This window comes from Nannobrachium achirus (genome assembly GCF_963921795.1).
Source record: "Nannobrachium achirus genome assembly, chromosome: 6".
Taxonomy (NCBI): Eukaryota; Metazoa; Chordata; class Actinopteri; order Myctophiformes; family Myctophidae; genus Nannobrachium; species Nannobrachium achirus.
The window spans coordinates 15410321-15425558 of NC_137815.1; the positions used below are offsets into that span (position 1 = coordinate 15410321).

Here is a 15238-nt window from a genome sequence, read left to right on the forward strand (position 1 = left end):
CTTTCTGTGGGTTGTAGGGATGGGTCGATATGAACGAGATTTCACGTCACGATTATCGTGACCAAAGAAATCGTGATTTACAATATTATTATGATAATCAGAATATCCCCAACATCCATTATTATCCTGTGGCGGAACATTTCCCCCCCAAAAAACGCAGATCTACAAGCTCACAACGCATCGCAACACGACACGTTGTGAGCTTGTAGATCAGCTATTTTTTTTTGACAAAGAGATTTGGTAGCGAGTGAAAAAAAAGACTATCAAGTATGTTATTTCCATGTCGTTTTACCAATAGAGGGTTTAAGTGGTACCGGATATGCAGCTTGGCAAATAAAAGGTGAATTGATCCCCAGTGCAAGACGGAGGACGATATCGCGATAAATTAAATCTCCACAATACGAATATCATGAGTGTTTTTTAATCACGATAAACGATAATATCGCTTATATCGTCCCATCCCTAATGATAAGGGTCCGTCCCAATCAGATGCTGAGGTCTCGGGGGCTCTCCTCCAATCAGATGCTGAGGTCTCGGGGGCTCTCCTTGTAGGCTTTCTTCCTGGGTTCGGGGACGGTCCTGGGTTCGGGGACGCTGGGCCTGGCGGTGGAGTGGCTTGGCGGGGCGCTGGACTTGAGCGTGCTGTAGTAGTCCCTCACCTTGGCCGCCACAAAGTCGTCGTCGTCCTCTTCGTCGTCCTCCTCCTCGTCCCGCCTGGAGCTCCTGGGCAGCGGGGAGATGTCCCGGCCCAGGCTGCGGGCTCGGTGGCGCCCCCGGGGGGGCTCCGGGGACGGGGAGGGGGAGCGGCGGCCCCTGCTGGGAGAGGGAGAGCGGCCGCCCCTGGTGGGGGAGCGGCCCCTCAGCAGCGAGCTGTACCTCCCGTAGGCCGAGTCCGAGTCGGGGGTGCGCACCCGGGGCAGGGTGACGTCCCTGTAGGCTCCTCGCGGCAGGGTGTCCGCCCCCCGGTAGGCCCTCTCCATGGAGGAGGACCTCGCCAGCAGGCTGTCGTCCCCGAACAGCGGGCGCTCCCCCCTGGGCAGGGGGCGCGACGCCTCCCGGTTCAGCCGGTCCAACGCCGGGGGCTCCTGGAGGACGCTGAAGCTGTCCTCTCTCCCGGGGGGCTCGGGCAGCACCGGCACGCCGTCCTCCTCGCCGGGTTTCTGGTTGTTGCTCACCCACTGGCCCTGCTGCTGCGGCGGCCTGGAGGCCGGGGAGGCGTGGCGCCGGCGGTAGGGGTCCGAGGAGGAGTGGACGACTGGACGGGCCCGGGCGGGGGAGTGGTGGCGGGGGCGATGGGGGGAGCGATGGGGGGAACGGTGGCGCCGCGGCGAGCGGTGCGGCGAGCGGTGGCGAGCGGGGTGGGAGGAGGAGGAGGGGTGGTGAGGCTGGCCGTGGTGGCGTCGGTCCGGGGAGCGGCCGTGTTGCCCGTGCCCTCCTCGGTGGCGGCTGTCCAGGGTGTTTTCGGCGCTGCGCGAGCGGCCGCCTCCGCGCCCTCTCTCCGGGGAGCGGTGGCGCTGTTGTTGGCCGCCGCTGGAGTGGTGGCGATGCCCGTCCCCGCCACTCTTCCCCTTGTCCTTCTTCTTGAAGAGCTTGGCGATGTCCTTGCTGGCGGCGGTGCCGCCCTTGCGTTTGCCCGTCTTCTTGTCGGGGGAGCGGTGGCGGCTGGTGGCGTGGTGGTGCCCTCTGCTGGCGGGCTGGTGGTGGTGTTGGCGGCCGGCGGTCTCGGTCTTCTTGCCTCGGGATGACTGGTGGGGAGGGGGTGCGGGGGGGTCGCTGGCCTCCTCGGTCACTTCCGAAGGGTCTTGTAACCCTGTGGCTGTGTGGGCGGAGCCTCCGGGGCCTTCGCCGGGGGCTGCAACAACACAACGCGTCAAACGTCACAACACGTCAACAAGCAGTCAGAGGAAAACAAGCTTCTGCCAACACAGCACAACAGACTCCATGCACTGCAGCCAGACTGGACAGAACCGCTGCCTCTTTCCTTAAAGGACAACTTTGGTTTTCACAACAAGGGTTCATATTTTAGATTGTGATTAGAGAAAAGAAAAGATGAGTGTTAAAACGTTTTCATTTACTGCTTTCTATTGTTTTCACAATTTTAATGACTTTGATTTCAGTGGTTGGGGGCATGCATGCAAGTGGCTAAATATGTATTTTTTAGACACAATAAGCCCATTCCCAAGATGCACCACAATCTTTCATGGGCAGATGTGACTTACAGATAGTGTTACTGTAAATAGTAATGAAGAAATTGCCTGCTTATTGTGTCTAAAAAGACATATTTAGCCACTTGTGCCCCCAGCAACCACTGAAATCAAAATCATTAAAATCGCTAAAACGATAGAAAGGAGTAAATGTTTCTTTTCTCTAATTACAATCTAAACCTAACCTCTTACTGATTATACTAATTAAGGCTCTGTTCCATTCTGGTGTGATATCGTTGCATGTTGGCTCACTGGAAACATTCTACTAAATTACCTACACCAAGTGGGTCTCAAAGTGTGGTCCAGGGTCCCTAATAGTTCCTTGAGCCAAGAGTTCCCCTTATGGGTGTTGAACTCAACAGTTATGGGGGTCCTTGACATTAAAATGTTTGAGAACCACTACTATGCTACTACTAAATGAAACAACGCCTTAATTAATATAATTGGTGAGACCTGCGAAGGAAGTAAGGAAGAGGCTCAATTTCTGTCCAACATGGCTGCCGTGCACAGAGCCTGTGCCCGTGCTGCGTCTGTGGCTCCGTTACCAAGCCATTGGGAGGTTATCGCCAGCAAAGACGGCTAACTGTTAGACAGCACAGCCAATGGTAGGATGTTAGTACAGCTTATGTATGCGTTTAAAAACAAAAAAACAAAAGCAGGGCAGTGATGAACTTGTGGAGCAGCCAAAGCTTTGGTTACACGTACGTGATACCTACTGAAGAACCCTTCCCAGGTACGGTTGTACCTGCAACAGCTACCATCTGGTCAAAACCACTTAACCCATTCAGGCCTAGAATTATTGAATGCTTTAACCAGTGAAAAATAGCAGATATACAAGCTCACAGCGCGGCACCGAGTGCCGCGCTGCGAGCTTGTAGATCTGCTATTTTTGAAAAAGTCGTGAAAATGTGTGCAAATCTTTGAATATATGTGTTTTCAAAGCGAACGTTTGTAACTCAAATTTTGCTTCTGGGTGGTCCCTGGAACTAAATATTTTAAGATGTGGGTCCGTGGCCAAATACATTTCATTTTGGGGGTCCTTGACATGAAAAAGTTTGAGAACCACTGACACAGTAGTCTCTCAAGAACAGGCTAACTGAGCTCCGTTTAAGTGAAAAGGACCTTTTCTTTGACGATGGCGAGCCAGATTGCTGACATAGAAACATCGGTATTTCAAAAAATCTTAGAAGGATTCAAAAGACGCTTATAGAATCGGGTCAAAATTCAAATTTTCACGATTTTTTAAAAATAGCAGATCTACAAGCTCGCAGCACGGCACCGAGTGCCGCGCTGTGAGCTTGTATATCTGCTATTTTTCAATAGTTAAAGCATAAAATAATAATACACTATAATGTGTACCCGTTCTATAATCCCTCTATACTTAGTGAACCTGGCCTGAGTTGGCTCTGTACTTGGTCCACTCTTTTTCCACATCTAGACCATGGATATACGTCGCCTATTTGCAGCGAATGCCCCCCCCCCCCCCCCCAGAATAGGCATGCTAGGGTTTCAAGTGGTTAATGCTGGTTTATACGTACTGTAGATGCACAACAGAGCGCACAATTAAGTATAAACCATGCGTTATATACAGTACATTGTTGATGATGTTACTTGAACATATTTCATCCGCCATGCTCTTTTCATGCACTGACAACGATGCCTTGGATATTTCGTTAGAAATGTTTAAAAGCAAATGCTTGAAAAATGAGGTCCAAAAAATTATAATACTAAGCTTGGCTTCAGTCATGCATTGAGGTAGTAGGGGTCCAAATGTTAGGAATTATAAATAATAAATGTCATGAATTACCTTGGTTTGGTACGAACCGCAGGGATTTGAGTCCTAATAATCTCACCGTGTGGTTTTGTGAGCTGTTGTCTTTGACAAAGTGCTTCCCAAAAGCAGAAACGGTCTGCTCTTCAGTACATCATCCTACTGAAAGTTTTACAGAACTCCAAACTGGCTACGGCAGAAAGGGTCTACGTTTGTCTCCATCAGCAAGTTGATATATACAGTAGAGGGCTAATTAATTAAGGCAAAATTAGTAATTTTCGATGAATAAATACATTAGCCAATTACAAAACAATTTCTTTTGAAACAAACTAAAAAACTAAACACAAGTCAGGTTTCTCAGCTGAAAATCGCCGTTCCACGTATAATTCGTCTTAAACTGACTCTGGATTTCAGCAGCAAACAGACGGCGAACACAGACGTTGAACGTGATCGGTGGAGAGATACTATAACCGTCTCTGTCGGGTGGAAAACTCAAATGTCCAAGAATGTTACTTCTCAGGATTCATGAAAATAAAATTAGCTAAAAATAGCAGATTGACAAGCTCAAACTTGCAGATCTGCCTTTGTGTGATACTGTAGTATTGTTTTTAATTTAAAGCGACTACACCATGACTTTTTTTCATTTTTCCAATTGTTATGTATTTCTTCGGTGTCCCACCAGCTCTATCCTCACAAAGTCCTATTTCTGACCATTGTGTCTTTCTCAGTTTATGGGCTGATCTATGTAAGCAGGTCTCAGAACGGGCTGTCTGATTTTAGGTCCGATTGTGACCTACTGCTACTGCTGTGCTGAGTGGGGGTTGGGGAGGGGTGGGCAGGCCTGAGAAGGAGGCAGGAGGAGCTGGGAGAGGGTTTGGGGATGGGTGGGCAGGCCTGCTGAGCAGGAGGTGGGGGGAGGAGTGTGGGGCCAAAACTGGCTCAATAGCGCAGTCCTCCCACTCAGGACAAGGTGGTACTGCAGCTGAAAATGCTCTGAAAGCCAGGCAGAAATGACAGGGGCTCTGTATTCAGCAGTGGTAATTTAGCCTCAAACCTTTTGAAAAACGTTTTTGGGACACAAACAATGTTATATAAATTATTTTTAAATGCATGGTGTAGAACCTTTAAAAAAACACCAAAAGTAAAAACACAGAGATAAGTGGGTTTTCTGCCCGACAGCGACGATACAACACTCCATTCTGATTGGTCAGCAGCACGACAACAGCAGCGATGACGGGAGGATGCGGCGGCCGGATGGTGGAGCGTTTGGCGAAATGCATTCCGTGGAAGAAAAATGGATTTGTATGCGGTATGGAGTAGTGCATGGACATGGGTCAGCCCAGGACACACCAGACACAGTGGGAGAGAGGGAGAGATAGAGAGAGAGAGGGAGGGAGAGAGAGATGGAGAGAGGCAGGGGGAGTCGGGAGGGGAGGACAGTTACAAACCGTGGTCTGATTCTGGAGGAGAGAAGTCTCCCCCATCTTGTCATTTCTCATACATGCAGTGAGAAGTGGAGCAACGGTCCCTGAAGGAGGACGGAGCGAGATCGAAGCCCCGGCGCGCAAGACAGGAGGAAGAGAAGATAAAAAACACACAAAACACACAGAGAAAACAGGTAAACAAGGTTTACATGAAACCAAACCAGGTGGAAGAAGAAGAAGAAGAGAATTATTGCCTGTGTGATTCAATGGAAAAAGGTGTTTATTTGATCGTTGAGTAAAAGGAGACACTCAGTAAGAATCAACAGTTTACAGATAGCGTCCCCCAACTAAGGCTGCAGACACACATGAGTACACGCACGCACGCACGCACGCACGCACGCACGCACGCACGCACGCACGCACGCACGCACGCACGCACACACACACACACACACACACACACACACACACACACACACACACACACACACACACACACACACACACACACACACACACACACACACACACACACACACACACACACACACACACACACAAGGGATGGGTCGATAAGCAATATTATCGTTTATCGTGATAAAAAAACACTCACGATAATCGTATCGTGAAGTTTTAATTTATCATGAAATCGTCCTCCGTCATGCACTGGGATCAATTCACCTTTTATTTGCAGAGCTGCATATCCGGTACCACTTAAACCCTCTATAGTTGGTAAAAGGTACTTATAATATATGTACTTGATACATTTTTTTTCAGTCTCTATCAAATGTCTTTGCCAAAAAATAGCCGATCTCCAAGCTCCCAACGAGCTTGTAGATCGGCTGTTTTTGGCAAATGTTCCGCCCAAGATAATGGATTTTGATTATCGTGATAATATCGTAAATCGCAAAGTTCTTTTGTCACAATCATCGTGATGTGACATTTTCATATCGTCCCATCCCTAACACACACACAAACACACACACGCACACACACACACACGCACGCACTCACATACCCACACCATAGGGACACAGAAGCAGCAGAGACCAAACCCAGAAAGAGACAGTGATCCCCTCACACAAACCCACCACAGTATGAAGCAGTTTTTAAAACATCGCCGACAGAAAAAAAGAAAACCAAGGAACAATGGTGAGACTGTCGAAGGGTGTGTCAACTAAAAGTACAAAAAAAAGAGCCAAAAAAAATAAAAATATAAAAGAAATTCAAGCTCACAAGATGTTCATTGGGTTAAGACAGCACATTCTTGGCGCAAAAACAAAATCACATGAATGAACTTTCTCAAGACAGGCAAATATTTCCCCACGCAAAAACACACGCACGCACACGCACACACGCACGCACAAAAAATATGCATCAATGATGACTTGTGACTTTCAATCAAAACCGATCAATTAAAAAAAAAAAAAAAACATTCCATAAATATTATGGAAAATAGACTCAAATGAAAAACAAAGAAAACATTTTCTCAATGTACACTTTTGACAGGTTCATGCAGCAATAGACTTTTTGTTTTCCTTCTCCGATAATATGTGGACTCTATTCACGGCTTCTGTACACAAGAACAAAAATACTTGTAAAAATGCCTCTATTCTTTTCATCGCTGTACAAAAAAAAAAAAAAAAACATCTTTATAATAAGTGAAGCCATGGGACTTGTTCATTTCCTAACGGGAATGGGCGGGGACTTTCCATATATGGTCACAGCTTTCCAATGACATCGACAGTGGGGGGGGGGGTGCAAAGAAATCCACAGGTGTAGTGAATAAACGTCAGTTATAAAGTGAGCACTTCCTCGTTTAACACAGCAAAAAAAAACTAACAAAAAAATACCAACAAAACAAAATGAAAGCATCAAGTTGCTCGTGTCCAAAAAAATACAGTTCCCACTTTTTTACTGTAAGACCCTTTAGAGTTTCAGTAGCTTACATTCACCTTCAATAAATATCATAAATATGTTTTAGTTCTTACGTTCCTAAAAGCCCCAAAGCTGTGAGATGCTATCATCAGAGCATGATTCTAACCCCCTCCGTCATCATGGGAGGGGTCATATTGTGGATATCGGGTTTGCCCTTATTTCTCCCCCAGGCCTAAATTAGCGATCGGCGAGGGACCCGGAGCGATATCGATATTATAATAATCTGATCCACAAGAAAGCGTCTTATCCCGCTAGCCCGGGTCATTCGACCCCGCAGTCCTTTGTATGTGTGTGTGTGTGACAATGAAATCAGACCCGCCACCTTTCCCATAAAGTCCCAAACAGAGTGACTCGCTCAGTGGTCCCCAGGGGGCGCACATGAGATGAAACGTGACAGAGGGGGTGGGGTGGTGGAAATGACATGGAAATTGAGAGCAGGTGACAGTAAAGTAAAGAGCTTACAGAATCACGTGGTGAACCCCCCTGAAAAAGAACCTCCCCTTTCCTCCATTATTGGGGGGCAGTGACAGCCAAAAAACTTGACCTCCTCAAAGAAGAAGAAAAAAAGGAGGAGGGGGGAGCCCCCAGGACCCCAGGAGAAGGGGTCCGTCTGGGGTGGAGGAGAAGAAGGGTCCCGGGAGGGTAAATTAAAGTCCTCCCCCCCCCATCCCACTACCCTCCCCCCCCCACCACCACCACCAGTGTCCTGTGGGTGAGACCGTGTGGGCGGGCGGGGCTCATCAGGGCGTGAAGACGGGTGAGAAGGGAATGTTTTCGTAGATTGACCCACCATATTCGGGCACGGAGCCGTCGCCGCGCTTGAGCACCAGGTGGGCGCGCCGCCCGCCGCTCTTGATGAGCTCGATGGCGCGCGCGTGCTTCATGCCCTTGGTGGTCTCGCCGTTGATCTCCAGGATCTCGTCGCCGACCTGCGGGAGGGAGGGGGAGGGGGGGAGATGGGGAAAGCCGAAAAGGAAGGGGGGAGACGGGGAGGGAAAGGAGAGAACCAGATAAAAAAGTTACAACTCGGAAACCTCTAAACCAGGGGTCTTCAGCGTTTTCATTCCAAGGACCCCCTTATTTGAGAGAGAGATGAAGCAAGGAACCCCACAAGCTGTTAAAGGACAACGTAAGTTTCAGGGTTCATATTATAGATTGTAATCAGAGAAAAGAAAAGATGAGTGTTAAGATGTTTTCATTTACTGCTTTCTATTGTTTTAGCGATTTTAGTAGTTTGATTTCAGTCGGTGGGGGCATGCGTACAAGTGGCTAAATATGTCCTTTTAGACAGAATAAGCCAGGAATGTCTTTGTTACTATTTACACCAGCCCCCATAAGTCACACCTGACCCATGAAAGATTGCGGTGCTTTTAAAATCACTAAAACGATAGAAAAAAGTAAATGAAAAAATGGTAACACTCATCTTTTCTTTTCTCTAATGACTAGCTAAAATATGAACCCTTGTTGTAAAAAAACAAAGTTGTCCTTTAATAGATTCCATATAGGTTCATCTTTTGACAGCACAATGACAGCACCATCATCAGTGCATTTTGGATTCTTGAACCGACAATACATAATAAACTTGACCTTTCACTCTGTACTTAGTCTGCTCTTTTTCCCCCTCTACGCCAAAGCTCTTTGCCGAAAATAGACGATCTACAAGCTTGTAGATCTTATTTTGGCTAAAGTTCTCCGAATATGGGGAGGGGTGGGTGGGGGGAGGGGTGGATGGGAGAAAATATAAAAACAAGAGATGTTTTTTATTTCTATTTTTCTATACTTGTAACACAAACCTGTCTCTTTGAATAAAATATGTTAAAAAAAAAAAAAAAGTTCTCCGAATATGGACGCTAGGGTTCAAGTGGTTGATGTAAAAAAGGAGACAAAAATGTTTCTATCACACAAAGATTTGGAAGATCCCCTGTAGTAACTCTGAGGACCTCCTAGGGGTCCCGGACCCCCTCTTGAAGACCCCTGCTGTAAACGGCAGACCTCACATGCAGATGTTTTCTTTGGTTTTTCGTATTCTTTTATATACATATATTTATATCATGTTTTTCAAAAACTGTGTCGAAAAGCAGCAACCGTGAAGCCACGAGATAGACAGAAAGATGGAGAGAGAGAGAGAGAGAGAGAGAGAGAGAGAGAAACTGTTGGCTTTTTTCAATTCCTTTTTCCTTCTCCACGCCTGAAGTTAACTGTCAGCGTCGCCCGCGCCAAGGGAATTCCTCTTTGGTTGGCAGAAAGTGGGTCTCTCAGCACCGACACTCTCTGTGCCTCAAAGAACATCACACTATTAATAATATCTCTCTGCTAACAAGTCACACACACAAACGCGCGCGCACGCGCACACACACACACACACACACACACACACACACACACACACACACACACACACACACACACACACACACACACACACACACACACACACACACACACACACACACACACACACACACACAGACAAACAGATCTATGCTGCACGTCGTCTAAATGAACATTTACTCACACTCAACACAGTAGCAGTACTCATCTCAAATGCTGTACTGTACAGTACTGTACTTACAACACACAATGGGGAAACTAAATCAGCTATTATTGTACGTTCATTTCTCCCAGGGAAATGCTATTCTGGGAGGAACATTCGACAAAAATTTTCGATCTACAGTACGAGCTGAGATTTGGTGTCTTCCACTTTTTTTTTCAGTCAAACCCTCAATACTTTGACCGTTGTCTCTGTACTTGGTCTTGGACTGATCTTTTTTTCTCCGCACTATGAGCTTGTAGATCTGCTATTTTTGAGAAAATCGTGAAAAAGTGTGCAAATCTTTGAATATAATATTCTTTTTAAGTGACGATTTTTAACTGAAATCTTTTCTTCTGGGGGGTCCTTGGAACAAAATATTTTGAGATGGGGGGTCTGTGGTCAAATTCATATAATTCTAGGGATCCTTGACATTAAAAACTTAAGATAAAGAAACATTATGTTTTTCATAAGGATTTAGAAGAATGTTTTAGGTATTTTTCAGGTCTTCAGGGTTAAGTGGTTGAATGGAGTTTGGCTCATGTTTATTTCTTATTTGTTATGCTATACGACAAAGCAAAGGTTTAATATCACGGTTCCGTCCACGTGTCATGTACGATGTCAGATTTACATGCCGGGTACACAATTATAGAAGAAACAAATTAACTAGCTTTTTCCTTTTTTTCCCCCCTCTCCAGTGGTTGGCTCTGCCAGAGTGCTATATGTCACAGCACTGATTTAGGTGGCTTAATTAGCAGCAGCATTCGATGAAGCATAGCGTTCAGTAATTGGGGGGAGTTAGAGTATGTTATGCCACAGTAATTACCCCAACCAATATTGTTTTTCCGTGCAAATTTCGACGGAGAACGACCGCATCATCACACACCGAGGGCAACGTCGTTGGGACCATTTTTCCTCATTTTGTGAGAGGGAGAAATTACGGGGAAAACGCCTATTCTTTTCTGTTCTGGCCAGAAGAAGTGTCTCCTGATCAATATTATGAATTTATGAGAGTTATCTGAATAGATGGGGTGCAGCGCCGGGCGCATGAGTCTTTATTATTGATCCCTGCTGCATTCATTTTGCTTTCTTCTGTCACCTGCATTATATTGGACCACCGTGACTTACTACTACTGATAAACGTTGCTTATATCGATCCACACATAAACTTGCACCAAAGTTAGCTCCCAATAGGACACGCTGTAGAAGGACACAGCCATAAGAATTTCATAAAAGTTTTGAATGTATGAATTAGGCTTATATAAACGCATTTGCTTGATTTGTAGCTGGAACGTTGTCAATTTGGAACACTTAATGCCTCGAAAATTTAAATACAGCTCAAAATTGTACATTTGTGAACAACCTAAGTATAAAATATGGTTAAAGTGGTTTAACTGATAGTGACAAGTTTTGCTGGGGACCCCCTGGAACCCCTTCAAGGATCCCACTTTGAGAACCACTTTGAGTCCCCATGTAAACAGGCAACACAGGGGAAACAGCAACAAGTCATGTGATGTCATGGCTTGTGTATGCTATTACATGCAGAGACGCAGAACCAAACAAACAGCTATGATTGGAGGTTGAACGGCAGTGCTTCTACGGCATGCGTGGCTGGTCCATCGCCGCCACCTAGCCACCTGGCATGCACACTGCAGCGTTTCAATCACTGTAAAGGCCCATTCCCACTGGGCCAGATAACAGATAAAAAAAACATCTATCACAGATAAAAAGAATATCTGTGATAGATATTTTTTTTATCTGCATCTACCATCCACTTGAATGGAAAAATATCTGGAGAAAGAGATTTTTTTTTATCTGTTATCTGGCCCAGTGGGAATGGGCCTTAAAAAGTGAGAATGGCAACAGCACTGTGCCGTTTTCTATGGAGACCGTTGTCGTCAAACTATAACAGGTTGAGAACCACTGGTCTAAACGTGGCCTGAATATCAGTGGGCATGGAACAGGTATACAGCATGTGAGAGCAGTGTGGAGCAGTGGGTGCTCGTTCTGTTATGTTTCTGTGTCTTTCTTTCTTTTGCAAAGTAAAGCTCTGCTTCATCAAACAAGGCAGTCGCACAAAAGTAGTGAAAACAGCAGATCTACAAGCACACGTTGTGAGCTTGTAGATCGTCTGTTTTCACTAGTTTAAATCAATTTTAAAATGATAAATGCAAAACGAACGGTATTTGGACATACAAGATTTTCACCCGACAACGACGATATCTGAACTGTCGCTGGAGTAGCGGGAACGCTACGGATTTGGCCCTTGGGGAGAACAAATTGGGGAACCCTGGTCTATGGTCTAAACATGGCCTGAATTTCAGCAGACATGGAGCAGGTATGAGAGAGAGCTGTGGGTGCATGTTGAGGGGAGTCTAACGTTCCGTACCCTCATGTTTCCGTTGCGCACGGCCGCTCCGTCCTCCGCCAGCCGCAACACGTACAGGTCCATGTTGTACTCTCTGCCCCCCCGCAGGCTGAACCCGAAACCTTTGGTGTCCCGCTCCAGATCCACCGAGTAGAACTCTGGGTCCTGGTAGAGAGACATAGAGAGAGAGTGGGAGAGAGAGAGAGAGAGAGAGAGAGAGAGAGAGAGAGAGAGAGAGAGAGAGAGAGAGAGAGAGAGAGAGAGAGAGACACACAAATGCAAACAAAGACACAGAGAGATACACATTTAGATCAAGGTCACTTTTATGATCCATCTGTTGGATTTTTTACTTCCTGTGTGTGTGTGTGTGTGTGTGTGTGTGTGTGTGTGTGTGTGTGTGTGTGTGTGTGTGTGTGTGTGTGCGTGCGTGCGTGCGTGCGTGCGTGCGTGCGTGCGTGCGTGCGTACGTGCGTGTGCGCGCGCGAGTGTCCGTCCTCTGAAGTGCACGGAAGAGCTGGGGACAATTGTCACCTTCAGGAAAGTCACACCTATTTTATAGAAATGTCATGAGTGGGCCAACATTGTGTGTGTGTGTGTGTGTGTGTGTGTGTGTGTGTGTGTGTGTGTGTGTGTGTTGTGTGTGTGTGTTCAGAGACTGAATTATTGATGCCAGTGATGGGCACAGAGCGGGCACAGGGAGAGAGAGATGCCCCTGGCACCATAAAGGACACAGTGACAGCCACAGAGGCTCCTGTCCTCGCCGCGCGCATATCTTTGTGTCTGCATGAGAATCAATGCTATCGCTAAGAGCCATCACCGCACGGGGAGATTAATTCAACGAGGGGAGGGGGGGCACAGTTGAATTCGTCCTTGGCTGGGAATGGACGCGTGAATGCAGAGGATGAATAAGGTGGGTATACAGGTGGGATGGATCAGGGGCGTCAATTGGGTATGGCAGGGGTATGCAGCTGCCATACCCTGGGTCCAGGGGGGAAAATAAAAGTTACTTTTAAATATGAATCCATGAATGTCTCTTTGTCTATCTGCGCTCGTTATTATGTCGTTAAATTACAGTAAAATAACTACAAATGCAACATTTTACAAAATGATCACTTTAACAAGGTATTATAATCATATTCTCCACACTTATGTATTCTCCCCATCTTGACAAAATGGTATATTCCCAGGTCCCCTGCACAGGTGCAATTCATTATTGTTAATTGTGGCACGTTTACTAACATGCCAAGTTTAGCTGCACTTGAACAACCGTTCCAGGCTGCCATATCCAGCCCAAGAAACCGTAGAAACGGGGGAAAGAAATAAAATGTACTTCTTAAAATAAATGTATCATGCCTGTTGCTAAGGATGGATATATGAATACAGAGGATGAATAGGTGGGTATCGAGGTGGGATGCTGAGGCTGTCCTGAATGGCTGATGAGATTGTAAAGGCTGGGAGCTGATTACACCGGTGTGTGTGTGCGTGCGTGCGGTACATTGTCCACCATGAATAGCTGGCCTTCAAGCTCACGGAGCGAGGCGTTGTGAGCTCAGAGGTCAGCTGTTTCTCGGCCGTTCTCGACGCGCAAAACCATCGCACACATAAATTAGGCTTTAGATCCGGGAAGTCAAACTCATTTCGGGGTGAGGGCCGCATCGCGAGGAGGGTGGACTTGATGAGGGCTGCAACCAGTCGCACCGACACTTACACAGCTGTCACTGGCTTTGTTTTTCAGTCTGTTGTCTCAGACTCACACAGCTATAACTACGATATCACTTTACAAATGATTAGTTCATTATTATTAAGGAGGATAGCTACTTTAATCGAGGACTATTAATAATTGTTGGTTTTACAGTTGTAAGCTACAAGAAATGTGGTTTATGAGAGATGGAAAGACACAATGCAATGTTTTGTTTACGGAGCGGCAAAAAGCCATTTAAAAGTCGAGAGTAGAGTCCATCTAAAGATTAAATGGACTGTTCGTCCTTGGCTGGGGTGGCATAGAGCACTGCTTCTCAAAGTGGTGTTCCAGGGACCCCCAGGGGTCCTTGAGGGAGTTCCAGGGAGTCCCTAGCTAAATGATAGCAACCAAATGGGTGTGTAACAAGGGGTCCATTTGGTTCCATTTGTCCACTCTGAGTTAAGATGGATGGATGGTTGCTCCTTACCTGTCCCGGTGCTGGTTGCGTTGGGGGCTGAGGTGGAGGTCCTTGCGGGGGAAACGATTCCTGTTTGGGTTTCGTGTTGTTTCTGAGTGCAGAACAAGAGAACGTTATGCTCACTTGATAGTGGAATATCACACCGTGTGCAAAGGATAGTCTTGTATTTCATAATCTCTCAAGAACAGACTTCTATGCTCCGCATTTTCTTTGAAGATGGCTTGCCAGATTGGGTATTTCATAACAACTTTTCAATTTGTTGCTGTTGGGACGAAACCTCACTTTTTGTGTTTTTTAGTAAATGAATGTCCTACTTCAGTGATACTCAAACTCCGGCCCGCGGGCCACTTCCGCCCACCAGCTTAATGTCCTCGAAGTCACGCATCGAACAAGCTTTAAACTGGGCAGATTGGACCTTGCGTTCCAGAGATAATGGTCAAAACATCTTGGGTCCCAGGCAAACGTCTAATTTCTCTTTTGGGTCTCGAGCTGAAAGGTTTTGGAACCACTGGCCGTAGTACCTCAAGAAGCTAGGATCCCAGGTAAACAAAGAAGCTAGGAGTAACAACATGCTATCTACAGTAAATAACAATCTGAACACCATAGGACGCCAAATAAACAACAAGCCTAGAACATGTCTTAACCCATTTAGAATGGTACAGAGTATTGTGTATCATTACTTTATGCTTTAACTATTGAAAAATAGCATATATACAAGCTCACAGCGCAGCACCGAGTACCGCGCTGCGAGCTTGTAGATCTGCTATTTTTGAAAAATCGTGAAAATTTGAATTTTGACCCGATTCTATAAGTGTCTTTTGAATCCTTCTAATATTTTTTGAAA

At 46.2% G+C, this 15238-nt stretch overlaps 1 protein-coding gene across 1 annotated transcript in view; it reads right to left on the minus strand.

The window, feature by feature from the left end:
* Nucleotides 1–230: 230 nt before the first annotated feature.
* LOC308287627 (membrane-associated guanylate kinase, WW and PDZ domain-containing protein 1-like) overlaps nt 231–15238 on the minus strand; it is a 108266-nt gene continuing 93258 nt past the window's right edge. Inside the window, exons 16-19 of the mRNA XM_080728856.1 lie at nt 14404–14485; nt 12257–12400; nt 8128–8266; nt 231–1852 (exon numbers count right to left, since the gene is read on the minus strand). Coding sequence (XP_080584982.1) covers nt 519–1852; nt 8128–8266; nt 12257–12400; nt 14404–14485 — 1699 coding nt within the window. The 3' untranslated portion in view covers nt 231–518. The remainder of the gene's footprint in view (nt 1853–8127; nt 8267–12256; nt 12401–14403; nt 14486–15238) is intronic.